This window comes from Vigna umbellata, chromosome 9 (genome assembly GCF_029865625.1).
Source record: "Vigna umbellata cultivar VRB3 chromosome 9, Vumbellata_1.0, whole genome shotgun sequence".
In the NCBI taxonomy this organism is placed as follows: Eukaryota; Viridiplantae; Streptophyta; class Magnoliopsida; order Fabales; family Fabaceae; genus Vigna; species Vigna umbellata.
In genome coordinates, this window is record NC_142173.1 from 3,517,236 (window position 1) to 3,540,763 (window position 23,528).

Below are 23,528 nucleotides of genomic sequence, written 5' to 3' on the forward strand. Positions count from 1 at the left end.
AAATCACTCATGAATGCTCATCATAGAAAGATTAGTCAAGATATAATGATGCTTTAGCCAATCAAGCTTCAACTATGGTGCTCACATAATCAAGACATACGCAACAAATGCAAGCCTCATCAACAACCAAGCAAGAATGTTATCATAAAGTGCATGGAACTATTCCTCACCAAAAATAGTGTTTCACTCAAGCACTCAAAAGTATTTCACTCAAGCACTCAAAAGTGTTTCACTCAACTCAAAGGTATATAGTGAGGTGACACTCTTACACTCTACTATAACAATGTCACATGAATCAACTTTGTCTTTCATTTAACCACATATCAAACACATTTACAAGCAAGTTATCATCACAAGGGCTTTTCAAGGCTTGTATTGAGGCTGGGCTAAGAAGAAAAGTGGTTTTTCTAGACAACAAAATTCCTTGAGTTAAAAGAGTGCATAATTCATTCATTCACATTAACAATAATCTCTCTTTCTCCTTTTTTATGTGAGAAACCAATATTCAACTCATTCCCAAACTTTACTTGTATTGAGCTTAACCTTTTCTTTTCTCTCTTTTGCTTTTTGCTTTTCCCCAATGCTCTTTAATGAATTTCACAAAGTTCTTTTTGGTTTCTCACCACCCCAAACTTGAACCGTTCTCCATTACCACAAAACATACTCTACATAACTTAAGGTGAGGATTTCAAAAAGGGTTTTTCCACTTTTCAAATTTAGGCTCAAGGTGCAAAGGATAAAGAGAAACATTGTTCTTTTTTGGGTTCACCTATTGGCATTGGCTCTAAGGGAGAAGAAAACATGGTATTGATCATATGTAACAAGAATGCAAGTGGTTCAATCATAGAAAATTAGGCAAAATCAATCATGCTTCCAAAGTAATAGTATTCAATCAATCAAACTCTGGAGCCCAATCTCTCACAGTTTAACTCAAGTTCCAATTTTTTAAACATCCTGCCTAACATCACAACTGAAATCATGCATCTATTTTTAACAATACTATGAGCAACCACCATCTATGCTTAAAAGCCTCACCAATCATTAACTTACATCATAAAACAATAGAGCAAACACAAGAATATTACTCATCACAAACAATTTATCACATCTTACCAAACCATTGCAGCACAACTCATTAAACCAAGTACATAAGCAAAAATAAAAATAAAACAAAATTCAAATAAAATAAAGCAAAAACATAAAAATCCTGATCCAGCAGTATCCATCAATAGATGCTGTCAGTAACATCCATCAGTAGATGTCTAGTAGCATAGCATCCATCAGTAGATGCTAATCCTTCTCATCAGCATCCATCAGTAGATGCTAATCTTTCTCCTCTTCATCGGCATCCATCAGTAGACGCCTTCAGTAGCATCTATCAGTAGACGCTATCATTCATCACCCTCATCACAGCAGCATCCATCAGTAGATGCTATCATTCCTGCAAAGTAAATTCAAATCCAAAAGAAAAAGTCAGAAATTGGTTTGCCTCCCAATAAGCACTTGTTTAACGTCCCGAGCCTGACTCAAAGTCCTCCAGCATCCTTCAGTAGACGCATATCTTTATCACCAACACCCATCAGTAGGTGTATATAAACATAGTATCCTTTAGTAGATACTCTTCCACTAACATCCATCAGTAGATGCAAATCCTTTTCATCAACACTCATCAGTAAGTGTCTGATAGCATAGTATCCTTCAGTAGATACTCAATCACCTAGCATCCATCAGTAGATGTTGTGCTTCTTCTCTTGATGATCTTTTGCTCCTAGTATAGATTTTTGAATTTGATCCTGCAAACACTAAAGAACACTGCACAACACCCAATTAGCACAAATAGATAAAAAAGTAAAAAAAGAAAAAAATGAAGAGATAGAAAGATAAAAAGGATAAATAGATAAAAATATAGAAACATAGAAAGATAGAAGGATAGAAAGAAAAATAATAAAAAGATATAAGAAAGATAGAAGGATAAAAAGATAGAAAGAAAAAATAAAAAAGTCAAAAGATAAAAAGATAAAAGTATATAAAAATAAAAATAAAAAGATAAACAGAAAAAGATAAACAAAACTAAAAAGAAAAAAAATAAAAAGATAAAAAAGAAAAAGAGAAAAAGATAAAAAGATAAAAATAAAAAATAAAAAGAGAAAAAGATAAAAGGATGAAAATATAGAAAGATAGAAAGATAAAAAGACAAAAAGAAGAAAAAACAAAAATATAATAAGATAGAAAGATGAAAAGATAAAAAGATAAGATAGAAAGATGAAAAGATAGAAAGATATAAAGAAAATTAAAATAAAGTATAATCGGTTAAGAATCACACAAATAGAATAGTTATACCACGAGTCCTCGCCAACGGTGCCAAAAACTTGATAAACAAATTTTTAATCCCCAAAAACAAAGTCAAAAGCTTATTAAGACCTCAGTAAGTGTAACCGAATCGCATCAAGTAATAATAAATGGTAAGACCAAGTATCGTTCTCCAAGATACTCACGACACTAAACAATTATGTGATTACTCAACTAATTAAGACTCTAAAGAAATATTTTGGGGTTTTTGAATGCAAATGCAATAAAATAAACATGAATGCAATTTGATCAATTGAGGCTAAACACAAGTATGAATGAATGAAGTTGATGATATTGTTGTTGGGGTTTAGATTTCACCTAATTTACTCTCATGTATTTATGAATTCGTCTTTCTTCATTAATATTAATGTCACTTTCTAAATTACCTTAAACTCAATGTCTTGGTGAAGAAAGCCTACTCATAATTACTAGTTTACAATGTCTTGTCTCCCTAGCAATTATTCATGCATTATTTCGCACAGAAGCTTGAAGGCAACCAACCATCATATTCCTATGTCTAGGTTTATACTACTATTGGGAGAATTCCCCAGATCGTGATTTGTAAGATATCTCTCAATAACAATCCTAGGGAGAGAAGAGAAGAGCTGTCACATCCCCAAATCGTCCAACCCTAGGAGTACGAAATCTTCTGATACTTACAAATCATAAGATTTATGCCATACATGAATAAAACATCGCAAACATTTGAGCAAAGAAGAATATCTCTAACAATTAATGAAAGAAGCATAGACGAATAATAAGAATCAATTCAAATACAAGAGAGTTTAAGAGGTTACATTTTTCCCAACAACAAATAAGGTTTAGTTCCTCATCGTCATGGAAGAACTAGATGAATAATGGAATGAAAGAATGAAAGGGATAGAAAAACCCTAGAAAGAGAAGAGGGGAGCCGTCACCATCTCCACATCTACCCCCAAGGGGTGAAAAGTGTGTTTATGTGCTTAAGCCATCAAAAGATACAAAACCTAGGACGTGCAAGTCCTTAAATAGAACATACAAATAACAGAAAACCGGTCCAAGCCCATAAAAATAACAGAAAATAGGTCCAAGCCCACTTAAAATTGCGCTCAACAGAATTTGGCGCTCAACGGTAAGTGTGGCACTGGTGTTCAGCGAAATTTGGCGCTCAACAGTGATTTTCGCACTTCAAAACTACTGATCAACGCAACTTTTTCTGCACTCTGGTTGACTTTTCTGCATTATGGTTGGCTGGTTGACTTTTCTGGTTGACTAGTTGACTTTTTTGGTTTCTGATTGACTTTTCTGCATTCCAACCATTCGGTACTTTAACTCTTGTTTCAAATCAATCCAATAACCTATAAAATCAAAGGAATCTAGCACAAAACCATTAAATTCACCTTCAACTCTCTTATTCACAAAACTAAAGCAAAAACATGAGTTAAAGCAAGTTTCTAAGTCAAAAAGGGTTGATTGATTATTAAAATTAAGTATAAAAATAACGGTTTTTCAACCGTTATCACACTGCTCAGACCGTTCGATTCTCTGGTGCTCACCCATTCAGTGCAGTGTTCAGCAGATCGTTCGGTGTAGGATTCCATAAATCGTTCGGTGCATGATTTAGCAGACCGTACGGTCATCAGACAATAATTGATTGTCGTTCGGTCATTATTGCTCAATTATTCATTGCAAGCTTTAACAGACCGTTCGGTCACAACTTTGTGAGACCACTCGGTTCGTAGTGCTAGGCCATTTGGTGCAGGCTTGCAATAAACTATTCGGTATTGTACAATATGTTCAGACCCTTTTCTCAACCTTCTAAAAGTGGTTGTCCTGCAAATAGTAATTAAAATAATTAAGCCTAAATAATTCAAATTAATTTAAAATAAGAATTAGTCTTGAAATTAAGCCCAAATAGTGAAAATGCAACAATAATTGAGAATTAAGCACAATTCACTAACAAAGTATGGTGTGGAAAGCTAAGTGTACAGTGAAAAGTGGTGACTCATCAAAATAGACCACACTTAGTCTTTTGCACTCTTGGGCAAAATCAAGACGCAGAACAAGAAATCATTCTAAACACATCAAGAGTTTGACACAACCTTTAGGAAACAAAAAGAAAAAGATACCAAAGACACAAATCAAATTTACACAATCCTCAATGATCCTAGAAAAAGATAAGGAATAGACAACATCCTTCACACAGATACTCAGAGAATGCAAATACTCATAGAACTCATCCAAGCAATTCTAAAACATGGCAAAATAATCAATTAGCTCAAGAGGTGAATCCAAAAGCAACAAAACCTCACAGATGCACTATCGTGTTTCTCTCAAGTGTATAAGGTAAGCAATGTTAACTCAATGCACTCAAGAAAGCAAACACAAACAGAATTGGCAAGCCTCTAATATCAACACTCAAAACATATGCATGTTCAAATCAAAAGGTCTTTTATGGATGAAATGGGGCCAAGGACAAGGGAGGATAACATATGGATGAGAAACTATAAACCAAAAGAAATAGAGGAGCAATGGGGAACAAGTGTAAACACAGTTAAATCACACCGAAAACCTCTAATTCAATCCTCTTCTTGACTCCATTATTCACAAATTTTTTATTTTTCTCATTTTTCTCTATCTATTTTTTTCTTTTCTCATCTTGTCTCTTTTATTTTCTCTCTTTTTAGGACACAATTGTAAGAGACAAGATACACAACAAATTTACAAAAACAAAACAAGAAGAGGAACCAACTAGCCAATTCATCAAAATCCCGAGAAAGACCACACTTGTTCCCAAAACACTTCCAAAGCTCCAAAATACCCTAAGGTTAAGGTAATCATGGTTTTTGACTTAGGGCTAGTGTATGAGCTTCAAAACAAAGAAAAAGGGAAATCATAGGCTCAAAGGGGTTATCAAAGGATCAAAACAAGGTAAGATTATTTGGCTAGAGAGGCTCAAGAACAAAATTGCCTTTATCACTTCCAAACATGCATATCCATCAAGAGTTATAAAAAAAAGTCAAGCCAAGGCATATGTGCAAGCAATCAAGAGTCATATCACACAAGAAAGAACATAAAGTGGCTCAAATCTCACACAAGGTAATTGCCAGAATCAAATCAACCTCTCAAACATCATAATCATCTTCCGAGGCAAAGAAAAGCAAGGATTTCAAACCATAAGAGTATCAATGAAGTGAAGGACACATCTACAACCTAATCAAAGTCCATAAATAAAGAGAATCTGCAAAACTGTACAGAAGACACAATAAATAAACAACCTAGAAAAGAAAAAATTTAACAAAGAAAAAAAAACTAACAAAGAAAAATCAAAATCTCCCCCAATAGACCATACTTAAACTACACAGTGTCCTCAATGTGTCATAAGCATAAGATCAGAAATTAGAACAGTGAACAGATCATGGACAAGTGCAATAAAAGTAGAGAAAAAGGGAGAAGGGAAAAAGAAAACTCCCCTGGTCATGGTGGCAGTTGCCAATTTGGGACTATATCAGGGAGATGTTTTCCACCATAAGATCCAGCAAGGAAGTTTTGAGGAAGAATTGCTTCATCCTCCAAATTTGATGTAGCAGGGAAATGTCTTCCACAACTGGATCTAAGAAGGAAGGATTGTTGATGAACGGGTTCACCCGGTGCCTATTAATCTTCAAGTTGTTTTGTAAGCTCGCACCTTTGTCTTCCACTTTGGGTGTTTGCTGGTCAAATTCATGTGTACCTCCTACAATAAGGTTAGTGCATGGTGGCTCCAAAGAATCTATAAGCAGTGGTACAACACCCAATCCCAATGTATCAAACTGAACCTCAAATATACTCTTACAACATGAATCAATTTCAAATTTAGAAGCAATATCAAGCACAGGCTCATATTCATGTTCAGTGCATGGAGAATAAACATTTAGATGTGATAGCAATAAGTGGTTCTCATCATATAGAGAGGGAGAATTAAAAACATGCTCATCAACAATATAATCATCAACATACCTATCAATAGCATAATCAATCTGAGGTATGTTTACCTCCACTTCCCTAGAGGTGGCTAAAGTGGTGGAAGATGAAGTTGGTCTACCTGGCTCAAAAGTGTTGCTTAGACCTGCCTGGTCCTCCAATTCTTCATCAGTCTCCTTAGGTGCAAGAGTAGAGTCATAGGAAGATGGGAAAGTAGGTGGCACGGTGAGTACATGACTCTGGTTCCCATCTCCTAGGTCAATGGCACTAACATCATCTCGAATCTAAATAGTCTGAATTGGTAACTCTGAATCTTGAGACTGTTCCTCCGTGAGTTGAGTGGCCATTTGCCCGATCTGGTCATTCAAGATTTGAATTGAGGCTCTGGTCTCTTGCATGAACTGAATGTTCTACATGGCCATCTGCCTCAATAACTCCTCCAATGTAGGCTCAGAAGTAGAAGGTTGAGGAGCTATTTGGGTAGGAGCATCATGTTGCTGATTCTGGTATGGCTGGACTAGTGTAGGAGGCATGCAAGAATTCTGGAATGGTGGTTCTTAATATTTATATTACTGCCGTGGAGTACCATACCATCCCAAGTTAGGATCATTCCATCTAGTATCGTTGCTATAACCATACTGATCAAAATAATGTTGAGTAGGGAAGAACTCATCCAAGAACAGTCGCTTAAAATCTTCCCATAAATCGATATATCCTGGAGTAAGACCATAAAGCCATTCCCTTGCTGCTCCTTGTAATGAGTGCGAAAATGCCTTTAAGATCATGTAATCGTCCGGGACATGTGAAGGTTTCATTGAAGAGCAAAAGATGTGGAACTCCTCCAAATGTTTATGTGGGCATTCACCTGCAAAACCATGAAACTTAGGCAGCCAATGTATCAGTCCAGTGGTGAGAACGCAATGAACTTCATCCTCATTTGATGTAATCGGCTCCCAATGAGCACTCTCACGAGTGGGAGGATGAGTCATATTGTTCTCAACATAGAGATCAACATAAGAACCATAATCAGAGTAACATACATAAAGAGAATCATAATTATAGGCACAGGCAGAAGAAACACTATTCGTGTAACCAAAATAGGTAGACATGGTGAAAGAAGGGGAAAAGGAATAATGCAGTAAAAATATGCAACTAAAGTTATCTAAATGCAACACACATGACAGCACACACAAAACACACTCACAACACAAAATACAAGACAAAACACAACACAACACAAAACAGAACAACACACCGTAACACAACAAAAGACCTAAGACCGAATTGTTGGTCCTCGACAACGGTGCAAAAATTTCATGAATGTCGCACCCCATGCAAATTTGATGTGCAAATAAGAATGCAGTATAGTACTAGGAAGTGACTCCTAGGTCGTCTCTCAAGGACCAAATGTGGTTCGAGACTTAGGTCAAACACGTAGTGGGAGGGTTTTGGAAGTGCTTTCGCAAGGAAAATTAAACTAAATTAAAACTGGAAATTAAAGTCAACCAAAGAAATGGAAAGCATTAAGGTTAATGAAATTAGAAAACTGAACGGTGATATGAAGGACCGAACGGTCTAAAGCAGTGACCGAACGATGGGAGGTAAATTGAATAGCAGAAGTAAAAGCCGAACGGTCCTTCATAAGGTCGAACGATCCTGTTCACAATGCCGAACGATTCCAACAACAAGTGTGTTAGAGACCGAACGGTTCTGCTCACAAGGCCGAACGGTCCTGACGAGGAAATCGAACGGTACGAAGACAATAAGCAATGGAAATGAGAATAGAAAACTAAACAGGAAACAAACGAAGACAAGCCAAACGGTCTCTAACAATGAGACATGTTAGAGATCGAACGACATCAATAAAAAAAATAATGGTGTGTAGTAAAGTCAGAAACAGTAAACGTGCAGAATTCCAAACGCAGCAGAAATAATAGCAAAAACGAAATAGCATAGTAGAAACAAAACTTAATTAACAAAACGTGAAATTTCAAATGAGAAATGCACCAGAAATAGAAACGTAATTAACGAAGGGATCCAAAATGTAAATTCACAAACGAGAAGAACTTGGAGAACGCAATTGAAAAGTGAAAACTGAATGGCAGAAGAAAACAACTAGATAAAAGGGAATGAAGATGAAAAGTGCATTGTAGAAAACGTAAATGAAGAAGAAACTTGAGTGAGTTCAACCATGGAATTGTAAAGAGAATGAGTTCAATGCATAAAAAGTAAAGAAAGCAACACCTAAACCTCCCCCAAGGGGGAGGAAGAAGAAGAAGCTCCCCCAAAAAGCTGAAACCCTGGCAGAGAACGTAAAGTGGCGGAGGGAGAAGTTTTCAAGTGAAACTGATTTTGGGGTATACAGACCCGAAAAGACCAAACTGCCCTTCTAATGGGCTTGTCCTAAAAAATGACCTAAAATTTGGGCCTAAAGTTCTAAGGTTTGACCCAATGGCATTCTAAAACGAAATTAGACTCTAACACTAACGTGGCCACACTCTTGAAGTCCCATGTGCTTCCAACACTACTGCTAAGTTCCTCTGGTCACCTCATCTGACCGATCGATCATTAAGAGATCAGACCGTTCGATCATGACGGGCTTAGACAAGTTGTATGTCGTTCGGTCATCAAGTTCTGCATGTTTCTCTGACCATTCGGTGCAACACTGCTCAGATCATTCGGTTTCTGGTGCTCGCCCATTCAGTGCAGTCTTCAGCAAGTCGTTCGGTATAGGATTCCACAGATCGTTCGGTGCATGATTCAGCAGACTATAAGGTCATCAGGCAACAGTTGATTGTCATACGGTCATTAATTCTCAACCATTCAGTGCAAGCTTTAACAGACCGTTCGGTCACAACTTCGTGAGACCGCTCGGTTCGTAGTGCTCGACCATTTGGTGCAGGCTTGCAACAAACTGTTCGGTACTGTACAATATGTTCATACCCTTTTCTCAACCTTCTAACAGTGATTGTCCTGCAAATAGTAATTAAAATAATTAAACCTAAATAATTCAAATTAATTTAAAATAATAATTAGTCTTGAAATTAAGCCTAAATAGTGAAAATGCAACAATAATTGAGAATTAACAACAATTCACTAACAAAGTATGGTGCATAAATCTAAGCGTATAGTGAAAAATGGTGACTCATCACTTGGGCGCCCTTTTTGGAGGCTTAAGCGCAGAAGAGTGTTGCTCACCGCCCGGGTGTAACACCCCTAACGAAATGCCACTTGTAAATAATAAAATCCAAAATTTTTGCCAATATTTTTTTTTTGTTAAATACCATCGCTTATAAACGTTTGTATAAAACCGCGAAAGCAAATAAAACATTAAATGTCCAAACGTATTACAACTAAAATTCAAACCTTACAAATATTCAAATCCGTTGTTTGAAAACATAGAATGTCTTTAAAACATAAATAATCCCATCAATAAAATTTCGCATTCTCTCATCGCGCTACTCTTGCCTTGCCTTATCTAGATCGTCATCTACTCCCGTACAGGTACGATCATCGTAGGTGGAACCACAACCACAAAAGGAAAGGGTGAGTAACTAAGAATTTTCAAACAACAGATTTCAATATTTGTAAGGTTTGAATTTTAGTTGTAATACGTTCAGACGTTTAATGTTTTATTTGCTTCCACGGTTTTATACAAACGTTTATAAGAGATGGTATTTAACAAAAAAAAGATTGGCGTAAATTTTGCATTTTATTATTTAGAAGTGGCATTCCGTTACAAGTGTTACACCGGGCGCCCCTTTTGGGACGCTTGAGCGCCAGAAGCATGAAGCTTGGGCGCCCCTTGCTGAAGCTTAAGCGCCCTAAACCACTGTTGACCACCCGGGCGCCCTAAGTGGGGCGCTTGAGCGCCAGCAACATGGGCCTGGGCCTTGTTTGTGTTTTTTGTCGCTCTATTTAAACTACCCAGATGTCCTAGGTTCTGTATCTTTGGCTGGAGGAGCACAACAACACATTCCTTCACCCTCTGAAGGCGGATTTGGATGCAGAAGCTTCCATCTTCTACTTTTAGGGTTTTTCTATCTCATTCTTCTCCATTGTTCATCTAGTTTATGGTGAACTAAACTCTATTTGTTGTTGGGGGATGATGTAACCTTGTGAACTCTCATGTATTTGTATTAATGCCTAATAACACATGCTTTTTCATTAATTGTTAGAGTAATTCATCTGTTACAACGCTTGCTTTGTTTAACTCGTTCATTAGCATGATTTATGAATTGTATGAGTGTTGGGAGGTTCCTTATAATTCAAGTTCTTGTTGAATTTCTCCCAAGAGTAATATTTCTCAGCGATAAGGGTATGAGTCTTGGTCGTCTTAAAGCTCTTGATCTTCACATTTAATTACTAGGAATGCTAGGAATTGCATGAACTGGTGAATAAGAACAGGCTTATTTCACTGAGGGATCGGGTTTAAGTGATTTAGTGAGTGACATTAACATTAATGCATAAAGAAGAATTCTTACATACATGAGAGGGAACTTGGTGAAATATAACCCCAACAACATACTCATCTCATATTAAAAACAACATTCGTTCATCATTGTGCTATTATGCTATTTATCAAACTGCATTCATATTTAATTTTCTGTCTTTGCATCTGAAACCAATGATCTCGTTTTCTTTAAGTCTTAATTAATCGAGTTATCGCACGACTGTTTAGTGTCGAGAGTCCTCTGGGATACGATACTTGGTCTTACCATTTTATATTACTTGTGCGATTCGGTACACCGTCTGATCCATTAACAAGTTTTTGGCACCGTTGCCGAGGACTCATGGTTTAAACTATTCTATTTATGTGATTCTTGATTAACTTTGACTTTATTTTTATTTTTCTTATTTTTATTTTTATTTTTATTTTTTTATTTTATTTTTAATTTGTGTTTGGTGTCGTTTGTTTTTGTTTTTGTGCTAACAGTGTTTTCTAGGGTTTTGTGTCTAGTGCTTGCAAGATGCAATTCGGACAAGAAGTTAACTATATGGACACTCAATTCCACCAAGGTAATTTCAACCACTGGTGGAAACCTCACTTAAACATGGGTCAAAGTCAATTTGGGAAAGCTTCCGAACAATTTGATAGGCTTCTACAACAACAATGACAACAACAACCCTCTCTCTCAAAAAGAATGGCTAAGATGGACGGAACACTTCAACAGTTAATGCGGATGTCAGATTGTCATCACAAAAGCACTGAAGCGACACTCAGAAAAATGGAGATGGAGCTTGGTCACATACTTCAGAAGCTGGATGATTTTGGGGGCAATATGGAAGTTAACCCTCAGGAGGAATGTCAAGCTATTATCACTAGAAGAGACAAAGTATTAGATGAGAGAAAAATAGAGAAAAAAAGAAGAAAGGTTGAGTGAAAAAGAGAAAGATGTAAAGGAAGAGGAAGAAAAAGAAGAGAGAAAAAGTGAGGTTGAGAGAAAAGAAACAAAAGAGGCTAAGAGAGAAAAGAAAAAAATTGAGAAAAATATTTTATACCCCAAGGAGGAAAAAGAGAGGGAAGAAAAGAAAAAGAAAGAGAAGGAGAATGAGAGAAAAAAGAAAGAATCATATGAAAAACCCCTTCCTCACCAAAAGAAGTATTATAGGAAGCAGAAGGAAAAAAAGTTTGAGCGTTTCATGGATATCTTCAAGAAATTGGAGATTAAAATTCCTATGATTGGGACACTGCAATAGGTTCCTGGTTATATTAAATTCCTGAAAAAATTCAACAAAAAGAAAAAAATATCCAAAAAAGGGAATAATTGAGGCACAGGGAAATTGTAGTGGGTCAAGCTAGTGATGTTAAAGAAGAGCTTGCTGGGAGGCAACCCGGTTTCTGATTTTTTTTTTATTTAGTTGCGTGGTGTGGATTTGATTTTTTTTTTGCAGTAATGACAGGATCTGCTGATGGATGCTGGACAACATCTACTGAGGGATGCTAAGAGGATTCAGATAACAACATCTACTGATGGATGCTGCTACGATGAATGATAGCCCAATTTTCTGAAGTTTTCTTTTTAGTTGATTTAATTGTGTGTGTTTGAGTTTGTTTTAGGTTAAATGTTGCTTCTGATAGCAGTAATTACAATATCTACTGATGGATGCTTCTACAACATCTACTGATGGATGTTGCTATGATGAGGATGATGAATGACAACATCAACTAATGGATGTTGTTATGGAAGAGGACGGTAACTAGACATCTACTGATGGATGTTAGGTGATTAGGCATCTACTAATGGATGCCGATGAAGATGAGAAAGATTGGTGTCTACTGAGGATCCGCTAGATTTCGTTTTGACTTTACATAATCAATGCAAATAGTTCCATTCTTTAGTATTTGCTTCACCAAATTGTGTCTTAATTGTATATGTCTATTCTTTCCATTGTAATTCTTGTTTTTAGCTATAGTTATTGTCGATTGGAAATCACAGTGTATTGACATTGATAGGTGTTAACTCATTGACAAGTGTACCAAATCGTATCAAGTAATATAAAATAGTAAGACCAAGTACCGTTTCCCAAGAGACTCGTGCTCCTAAACAATCATGTAATATCTTAACTAATTAACACTAAAGAACGATTCCAATGATTTAAATTGCAAACTTGAATGTAAAATTTGATCAATTGAGGCTAAACACAAGAGTGAATGGATGATGTTGATAATATAAGATGATAATGTTGTTGGGGTTCAGATCTCACCGTCCTTACTTTCATGCATATAAAAATTCATCTTCTTCATTAAATTGTTAATGTCACTCTCTAAATTCACCTAGGTGTACAATGATGGAAGAATGAGATAAAATCCCTAGAAAGAGAAGAGGATAGCTCCTGCATGCCAAATCTGCCTCCAAAGGGTCAAAATGTATGTTTTAGAGCTTCAGTCGTCAAAAGATGTGAACCCTAGGGCGTGCAAATCCTTAAATAGATCAAAAATAAGTTCAAAGGCCCAACATGCTGGCATTCAGCGCCCCTACTTAGGGCAACCGGGCGATCTTGCGAGAGAAGTGACGCTGAGGATCCTGAAAGAGGCAACCAACCTCAGGGGGCAAGCAGGCGCTGGTGCGTGACATTTGCTAACAAAAATTGAACGTTACATTGCAATTATGAATGTTAATGAGAAAGTAAAAATGTGTACCTATGAACGTTAATGAGAAAATAAAAAATTGTGCAATTATGAATGTTAATGAGAAAGTAAAAATGTGTACCTATAATGAGAAAATAAAAAATTGTTGATCAACGTTTGAAAACTAACATTTTTTTTTCAATAAATTCTTATTTTACAACCAATGGACTGATTCTACAATATAATGTAGAAAGCAAAATCTAGAAGGTCTAACATTTTTAATTGATTATTAATTGATTATTAATTAATTATCATAAGAGTGTGCTTATATGTTATTTTCTTTTCTATCCTAGGTATCTTTATGTGTAATCTTAATGTTTGATTCTTATTTTGGAATGTTTTTGTAAAAGGTTTGGAACACCCTGAATGTTCTCAATTAATATATTCCTTGATGCTTATAAAAAAAATAATATTGAATTATTGAATTAGTATGTTGCTTATAAATATTAATTTTTTTCATTCTTTCTGTTCTACGTCAGATTACTTTCATTCTTCTATAAGAGTTTGAAAATAATATACAACAAGAAATATAGGGTCTCTACTTGATTATCTGATAATATCTTAATAATTGAAAGGTCAAACTAAATCATTCATTACATGCTTCTACAGTAGCCTAAGAGAAGTTTGTATAACTAGATTATGAAGGTCATGGCTATACTCTCACACTTTATACTCTTAACTTTTGCAAACACTAATATGGGTATCAGATTCTATGCATAAACATCACCATAAATTAATGCTGAGCATGATATAGGATGAAAGAAACAATTTTTAGAATATGTATTTTGTATTTTATAAACCATTATTCATTTTTAACTAAGTAGGTTCAGTGAAAGATAAAGAGAAGCAAAATACCAAAACAGATGTTTAAAAAATGCATCTATGACATCTATGTTTGAGAGTTATTGAGATTAATACAACCTGGCCTGCTGAAAATTCCAAAGTTCATAGTATATATATATATATATATATATATATATATATATATATATATATATATATATATATATATATATATATATATATATTAACTGCCTGATCAAATAAATTTTCCTTCACTGTTTGAAGCAAAAATCTGATTATGTTTTACAACAGGGAATGGGAGAAGATAAGCAAGAAATGGATTTGTATTTTATACTGTACATGATGCTCTACATTCACGAAAGGAAGAGAATGCTTCCATCAAGTTGCCTGCAACAATTCTCTGATATCGTACCCTTGAAGCTATACAGACAAACAGCAGAAGAAGCATTCTTATTGTTGAATAAAAGTTGATGGTAAAAACTAACAGAATTTGCAAACATAGAGTTACAATAAATACCTGCAGAAAAGTAAGAAATAATATCACTCCCGAATTCCAGAAGGCATGGATAGTGATTGGAGTGAGAAGGTTGTGAGTTTGAGCATATGAAAACCCCAAAGCAGTCCCTATGTATGTCACAAGTTTCTGTTATTTTCTTCACAGTATGTGGAAGAACAATATCATCATTCAAGAATAAAACAACTTCTGAAATTAAAAGACCCTTCTTTTTTTCACTTTTCCCCCTTGTTCAAATTAAATTATTGTGTATTCAATATCTACCTAAACATTGTAATAGAAAATTTCCTTGTTTCCATTTCTGAAGATCAACTTGTCATGAATTACACCATACCTAGAACAAACAACTGTGGAAATTCTCCAGGAGTGAGATGTGCAAGGGCAAACACACTGGCGCTAATGACAACAGCAACTGGTGTAGGAACCCTGGTGAATGAGAAAAATTGCACCGGTAACAATCAATTCACAAAATCATGCTTCAGCAATTGAGTTGAGGCATCCATGAATGCATCTCATTAAGCTAAATCTACAAATTTTGCATACAAGTATATTCACTTATATAAATAATTTTTCACAAAGAAAGCATAAGAGAAATTTCAAGCTTTGATTCTGCCTAACATTGCTAATCCAAATAACTCAGACCAACACAATTGTTGAAGCCTGCACTTGTTGAAGCCTTATCTGTTCAATTATCTTGCCATTGTATATCTAATTCAAAAAGGGAAAAGTCCCATTTTCAAGGCAAGCTGTAGTTTCTTTAACATGACCTATTATGGTATATGGAAATGAAAGAACGGTAAAATTGAAAAGGGGAAAAAACTTAATCAACAAATCAACAGGTCTCAAATAGAAAGGAAAAGATATGAAGGTAACCAATACCACTTAGTCAGAGAAGTCATAAAAAATCCTCTAAATACAGTCTCCTCAAGGAGTGGAGCAAGAACACCTGTGATGCCCACTAAGCAGACAGTACTACAATGAAAAGAAACAGAATCAATCACTTGCTTGAAAATCTGGCATACAGAACCTAGATGGAAACCTTTGAAAAATTCCTTTCATTGATAGGAGGGACTATGAAATTCCAGTCCACAACCACAATATTGTGGTTTTAAATAGCTCTGCAACTACAATTTGGCTCACTTTACTGCAAGTTATCAAAGCATAACTGAAGCAGCAACTGCAATTTTAAATAAGGGAACGGAATATCTTAAATTACCTTAGATTTGAAGATCCAATTAATGGAAGCAAGCGAACAAGAGCATCAGTCTGAAAAGCAGTTTATAGAAGCATATAAGAGATACCCACATGGTTTAAAGTCCAGAAAAAGAATTAAACACTGTTATAAAAGGAAAACTTTAACAGCACAAAGTAATACTCCTATCAAGACAGATTAATTCTGCTAAGGTACAAGAGCAAGATATAGTCGACAACATACTATAAACTGCTATGATGTAATTCTAAGATCAGTGGTTCAATACTGATGCTATTGGAAATCAGTGAACCTAAATTGCCTCCTCCCATGCTACAAAGAAAATAGTTGAACATATAGAAGGAAACTAATAATTACATGTGCATCGGCCAGTAAAATTTGAAAAATAGAGCATACACCTCTCTTTGTGGGGTTTCTCCACTGAAGAAAGACACGGCAACTCCGGTCAATGCAATGGCAATTATGGCACTAACAAGTCCAACCCCAGCCCAAAAAAGCCAACCCTTTTGAAGATTGAAAGGTTCCCTCAAATCTGTAACAATGTTTTTACCATTGAATGGAAAAGCATCAGCGTGTAACAAGTTCTAATTCTTCCAAATAGAAGCCAATTGCAAACTAGATATCGGATTAAAATGAGATCTAAACCAACATACAGAGATAAGCATGCACAAACTGGTTTGTATTGGTTGTAGTGAACCTCAGTAAATGCATAATACTTTTTCTAGTCTTAAGGTTTGATGCCAGCCATTAATATAAACATCGAGGAATAACTTTTGCATGAGCACAGTGTCTATAAGTGCAGTCAATAAACAGCTCTGGATGTATTAAAATAATAATCAAGCTTGTACTGAAATCCATGTTGAAGTTATCTTAATATTATTTTGAGCTTTAGATGCACCATACTCAGCCTCACACAAATATTGCTCACACTGAAAACCTTTTTGTCCATATCTAGACGTAATTGAAAGGCTCTTAAATGATAATACCGTATTTGAACAAGTCTTCAGGAAGTGGCTGGAAAGTGTTGGCAACACTATATATGATTCCAAGTATAACAGCAGTTGTTATTCTGCCAAGACAAATAATAGGAGAAACTAAGAAAGTAATCCAAAACCTTACATACTTCTTTAGCACCAGAAAGAAAATTGGAATAATTATTATGTACAGACAGTAGAAAGGCCAAAGGTGTTTCATACTTTTATTACTTACAGATTGATCTAGTAGACCGTACTAAAGTTTAAAGCTAATTGGAAATAATGATGATAATAACAGTTAATGCACTTAGAAACAGTATGTTCACATATCACATGATAAAATGCATTTAGTAATCATGAGTATTATTGTCTACAGAGTGCACTCTATTAATCTTTCCTAATATTTGGGCTCAAGACCAAAGTCAATCTATGAAATCGGCTTATAAGGTAAGGATTGTCAAAGCTTTATGTGAAACTAAACCACTATTTAGTTGCAATTAAGGCAACCCCAAAGAGGCACAACTAAGGAAGGCCAAGGGTCAACAAAATTAAGGTGGCCTCCCAACACTCCCCCTCTCACACAAGGTTGCTAAAGTGTGGCAAATGCAAGTGACCCAATAATGGATATAGAATAGGCTTTGATACATTATAGAATTTGGGATTACGACCTAATTCAACCCCCATGATGTCCACTTGCAAGGTGAGGGTTGGCCAAGCTGTATAAGCTCTACAATCATATTGTGAATGTGAGACTAAAACTCCACCCTTGAGAAAAATTAAAGCGGCCCCCAAAAAAGTCACAACCAAGGTAGGGCATGGATGACCGTAATTAAGGTGGTTTTCCAACAATATTAGCCTACGAAATAGAAACTTTTAGTTTCCTGGAAAACTGAGATTGGGAAAGTATGTTTACCTTTTAAAAAATAACATCCTCAAGGAACTATGTTTCGTGGGAATGGCTTTTAGCCAAGTTTATCACAAAAAATTTGTCATGGAGGAGGTGGGAATCTAACTTTCCCAATTTAAAATAAAAAATTTACTAAAAAAATGACCATATTACTAACTAATTCATTCTAAGGTATGAACAAATTTTCCGCCAACCAAACGTTCCCTAAGTCTATCAAGAACCTACATATGTGGATTATATGCAGAACCCTCTCTCCTCCCTTTTCAAATCCCCCTCTAAAATTCAATAAAACCAAACTTTACAAAGTAAGCCAGCCTTCAAACATTTCAGTAGGATGCAAGTTTTGAGCAAGAAGTAATTGAATCATAGGATGTAGATTCCAAGAACACCAAGTGATCTTCCTAAGTAAAATGTAGCTTCACATCTTTTCAGCAAATCAATGACTCATCCAAGAAAAATCATTAGCAAAAAAGTGGAAGTAGTTTCAAAATTTACCAACCAACTTTATGAATTACGAAGGTATGAGAGTCCAAAGGAATAACATACCCCTGATCTAACAAAAGTATCTCTGCCTTATCATCTAAACTTAGCACATCAAGTTTGATCCCAAGATATGGAAGAGCAATTGCTTCAGTCAAACCTGTCAACACAAAACTGCCTGGGAATAAATTAATGGCCCAAAATACACCACAAACAGTAACACAGAAATAAATTATAACTTGTGTAGGTAAGAAGTCCCCAGATGACATTTTCTCAGTAGATTTACATTATTTCAACTTTGATATGAAATCATAACAGCTATTCAAAACACACCCCAATCCACAAGCAAGGGAGGTCAATGAAACTGTTTGCCATTCCCAAGGCACCTCCCATCGCCTCAGAATAGGCCATTCCAATCCCGATTCCTGAAAAACAGACAAATACAAAGAACAATACAAGTAATTTATACAATTATTTATAAAGAATATGATTAGAATCTATTGATAATATAAAAGGTGTTTACATCATCAATCAATAGTACATTATCATGCATGCAAAGATTACTGACAAAAGTAATAATTACTTAAATAATACATGAGAGATCCATAATTGATGAACAGTGCAAAAATCTTCATAAGCAATGTGTGAAACTAAATTCTTTCATATGTTTATTGTAAACAAAAACAAATAACATAAAGACCTATAACTCAGGTGAAACTGAAATGCACTCACATTCACTCATGCAAAGGGAATCATATCATCATAGTAGATTTAAATTTGGTATTGAATAAACTGAAAAACCAATCACCAGATACCCACATTAAAAAAATATGTTTTTTCTCCTTCATTTTCTTAGCTTGTCACAAGTAGCATAGAAAAGTCAAACACTTCTTAATCATGAAGCATCGGAAATGATATAGCATCAAACAACAATTCCCACGATAACTTATATAAACTGAAATTCCGGGAAAGTAATTGCATAGGAAAAAAATAGAAAAATAAAAAACAAAGATGAGAAAACAGAGTGCCTTGTCTCCAGCGTTGGAGAAGCAAACTGAAGAGAGTGCCCTTTTTGAACCCAAATTCAAGTGGTGCAGGAAAAAGGGGTTCCTGTGGAGAAATACGTGGCTTTGTTTTGAGATGGTTTTGAAGGAAGAACAAATCTTGTGGGAACCAAAGAGGGTGGAAGGTGGTGGCGAAAACACAGAAGAAGCAATGAACATTGAATTTGAAAGCATTATGTAAAGTTGAGATTTTGGAAGTTGGATTCGCGAAAGAAGATCTTTGAATTAAAGCTTTGGATGATTTGCCCACCAGCAGAACAGAAGACAGAAGAGTGGATAAGGGTCGACACTACTCTTCCAGTTTCATTACCTGAACTGCTTCAAAAATTATCGATGAAATGATGTTTGACCTTTGTATACTATTGTTTTTTTTTTCTTTTACGATAAGATTTTGTTGAAAGTACAAATAATTTATATAAACTAACTAAAAATGTTTAAGAAGTTATTATAAAAAATATATGCTAATGTGTGATTAGATATTAATATAAAAATAGTTGTACTATAATGATGCCACTCGCACAAGCTACACAATAAAATTCATAATGTGTAATTTCAACTTGCACTTAGTATAAAGTTGAACATTCCAATTTATATTTTGGTTTAGGATTCATTTTCTGTTCTGGACTGTTAATCACAAGGGCTTTCATAATATATAATTCAGAATGTAAAACTTTATTCTAAAATGTTTGTATTAAAATACAAATTTATATTATTAAAATATAAAAAATATATTTTAAAATATACCATCAAAAATATAAAATATAAAATTTCTTTTAAATTATACCATTCAAAATACAAAATATATATTCCAAACTATACATTTCAAAATATAATACTCGCAAATTAAAATACAGTATATTTCAAATTCTACAATTCTTAGTTTTAATAAAATAATATATAAAGCTGTAATTTTGACATTTGAGAGCAAGAGGAAACTATGTCTAAGAAACAATGTCTAAAAAGAAATAGCTCAAATCATCTTATTGTGTTAGCCATTTCTTCATGCAGCTTGAAGTTTTCTCTTTACACCTCATAGCATAGTGAAATGTCTTTAACACCCTCTATTAAAAAATTATTAAAATCCTAATCTTTCTCCTTCATCTCCTTTACCGGGTCGTGAGGCGTTCTTCCTCCTTCCTCCACACCATAGGGACTACATCCGTGGGAAGAAATATAATATAAAAAAGTGTGACACATGATGCATCTCAATGCATATTCAATGGTTGCATAAACTAAGGATGAATGAAAAAGACATAATGGTTTTAGATTCCTCATTATGTAAGTATTTTATATTTAACATTCTTAAATGTATTTTTGAATTGGCTTAATTACCTACTTAGTCCCCATGTTAAGAGGTGAATTGCTGTTTAGTACCCGGTTTTAAAAATGAAGACATTAGGTCCCTATATTATGAAAAGTGTATGAATTTAGTCCTGTCCGTTAAGTTGGTAATAACGGTGTTAACTCCGCGCTGACGTGGCCACGCTTCTTTTCTCTCTCCTCTGCTCTTCCTGACACCTTCTGATTTTCTCTCTCTCCTCTCCTCTGCTCCTATTATTAATTTAGTCTAGAATCTTAAACAAAAAAGATTAGGTTAGGAGCAGGCATTACACATAACACAGCCCAAGTTCTAGAGAAGACAACCTTAGCCAAAAACAAAGCATGGGTTTACTGTGGTGGCGAAAGGGGAATAAACCCCAACAAAATTCCCAATCCTCCTCAATTCCCAAATCCAATGCCGCAGACACAACCAAACCCCTCGCTGAGGCCCCAGGCATGAACGGCGCCGTCGAGGTTCCCCGACCACCCAACGCCACCGTGTCGGTTTTCGAGTTCGGCACCGTCGCCGCCTCCAACGACAAGGTCACGCTAGCCGGCTACTGCCCCGTATCTGAAGACTTCGAGCCGTGCCGCTGGGAGATACTCCCAGCAACTCAGTCCAACGCGCCTCAGTTTCGCGTAGTTTTTTGATCTCATCTCTCTCTTCTACTTGTTCTGCTTATGCTTATGGGATTCAATTTTATCTACTTTTGCTATAAAATCACCTTCGAGTTGCTTTTAGCGAAATTCTCCTCTCTCTTGTGTGCTTTTTCTAATCTCTCTTTTCTTTTCGTCTTGTCAATTTGTTTACATTGAATCCATGTGATGTTCACAGTTTCTTGAATTGGCACTTTGTCATTTTGGGTTAAATGTTTCTGTATCAAAGTCCCAATGGGTTCAAATTACCTAATAACTAGTCTGGGAGTTAGAACACTCAGAATAATAACTATCTTGTTTTACTTTGAGTGCTGTTTAAGTTATTTAGCAACTTTTTTCCAAATTCGGCATTAGGATCGATGATTTTGGTGATGAATCACGCTTTTAAATGGATTTGAAAACTAAACTTATATGGTAGATGTTTTTTAGGAGGATATTGCAGTGATCATGTTCCTCTGATAGGTCATGGCGTTCATAGACACCAGTTTCCTCAGAACTTATTCTGCAGTGATTCATTCTCTAAATTTTAGTTTACTCATTTTCTTCTGTGTTTTCTGAATATATTTGCATCATTTGGTGCAGTACTCTGTGTTTGGTGTTTGGATTTAGACAATCGTTGCATTAAGAAAATATTTTTATCTTTACTTCCAAATCCTTTAGAACAGGATTAAACCTAATCAATTTGTAAACTTTCATCAAACACTCACCCAAAAGTTTGTCTTTATGGCATCACAAATGGATTCACATGCTGATAATACAGAGGACACAACTCAAAATCAAGAACAAGCAAGTCAAACACTTATTTAGGAATCTAATACCCCTTTAACATCTTCGTACAAGCCAAGCCATATCTCATAAATTTAGAAACGATCTAATGACCAGGATCCTGGCTTCTCATAATTTATTTATTTTCTCGGTTATATTTTAATTTTTTTTAATATGGTAATAATAATGCTTTGAAATTTTCATCCTAAGGACTTGTTAATTTTTTTATAATAATTTTACAAAAATGTAAAAGTAAAAAAATGTATATTGAAAAAAAATTATTTCATGTTTTGTACTTTTTCGAAAGTATGTTTATCATCGACAAATTTGGTTCTTAAAAAGAAGTATGTTTTATCAATGTTTTGTATGGTTATTGATATTTTTCGTTTTATTTATTTATTTCACTTTCAGTTTAAAAAAAAAAGTTAAACTTTGAGTCAGAAAAATAAAATTCATACTCAGATTATTCATAAGAATTAAAAATATTTGTTGGTGCTAAAAGCATTTATACACGTTTTTTAAAATTAAGTAATTTATTTTTATTGAAAATTAATCATTGTAACATTAAATAATCTAGCAAAAGTAAATTATAATTTTCATCTGAAAAAGTTAAATGTTTGTTAAAAAATATTATTATTATATTTAAAAATAATAAAAAGAAACCCACAAGAGAGTCATGTCTTTGGTATTGTGTTTTAATTAGTGATAAAAGTACAGTAAAATATAATAGAATGAGATGGATAGAAGGAAATATAATAATAATTCATTTGAAATAAACATAAACAGAATTAAATATGTCTTCTCTAGAACTTGGGCTGTGTTATGTGTAATGCCTGCTCCTAACCTAATCTTTTTTGTTTAAGATTCTAGACTAAATTAATAATAGGAGCAGAGGAGAGGAGAGAGAGAAAATCAGAAGGTGTCAGGAAGAGCAGAGGAGAGAGAAAAGAAGCGTGGCCACGTCAGCGCGGAGTTAACACCGTTATTACCAACTTAACGGACAGGACTAAATTCATACACTTTTCATAATATAGGGACCTAATGTCTTCATTTTTAAAATCGGGTACTAAACAGCAATTCACCTCTTAACATGGGGACTAAGTAGGTAATTAAGCCTTTTGAATTTTGGATTGGACAATCTAAAGATTATATCTAAGTCTGAATTAGTTAATCCAAAATATATTGTAGTATTTGAAAATATATTTCAAATTAACTAATTTAGTGAATTTGAGAATCATCCATCTAAAATATATTTTTGAGGAATATATTTTAAATTAATTGATCCAAATATATTCTTCAAAAATATATCTTGGATTAATAATGAACTCACATTCTCAACATATAAGTTTCAATTAGTAATTTATATTTATGCTAATAAAGATAAATATTATCCTAAACTAATGCTTATGA

At 34.7% G+C, this 23,528-nt stretch overlaps 2 protein-coding genes across 2 annotated transcripts; one reads left to right on the top strand and one right to left on the bottom strand.

The window, feature by feature from the left end:
• Positions 1-14,459: 14,459 nt before the first annotated feature.
• LOC124831088 (uncharacterized) lies at positions 14,460-19,714 on the bottom strand. The gene is made up of 10 exons (XM_047304979.2): positions 19,341-19,714; positions 18,646-18,737; positions 18,379-18,486; positions 16,938-17,020; positions 16,350-16,483; positions 15,958-16,007; positions 15,621-15,713; positions 15,076-15,167; positions 14,745-14,851; positions 14,460-14,647 (listed from the first exon to the last, which is right to left on the bottom strand). Exons 1-10 carry the CDS (start codon positions 19,548-19,550, stop codon positions 14,606-14,608), a joined length of 1,011 nt encoding a protein of 336 aa, XP_047160935.1. The 5' UTR covers positions 19,551-19,714; the 3' UTR covers positions 14,460-14,605.
• A 1,234-nt stretch (positions 19,715-20,948) lies between these two features.
• On the top strand, positions 20,949-21,443 carry LOC124848950 (uncharacterized). Its single transcript, XM_088098384.1, has one exon. The coding sequence runs from the start codon at positions 21,039-21,041 to the stop codon at positions 21,345-21,347; it is 309 nt and encodes a 102-aa protein (XP_087954510.1). The 5' UTR covers positions 20,949-21,038; the 3' UTR covers positions 21,348-21,443.
• The last annotated feature ends 2,085 nt before the right edge of the window (positions 21,444-23,528 follow it).

Bases quoted from the DNA above. Each gene is read 5' to 3' on its own strand.
- LOC124831088 (XM_047304979.2), bottom strand. From the start codon at position 19,550: ATGCTTTCAAATTCAATGTTCATTGCTTCTTCTGTGTTTTCGCCACCA. The intron at 16,484-16,937 runs GTATTATCATTT...ACATTGTTACAG, and splicing joins TGAAGACTTGTTCAAATACG to ATTTGAGGGAACCTTTCAAT. The intron at 15,714-15,957 runs GTAATTTAAGAT...TTTTCATTGTAG, and splicing joins ATTGGATCTTCAAATCTAAG to TACTGTCTGCTTAGTGGGCA.
- LOC124848950 (XM_088098384.1), top strand. From the start codon at position 21,039: ATGGGTTTACTGTGGTGGCGAAAGGGGAATAAACCCCAACAAAATTCC.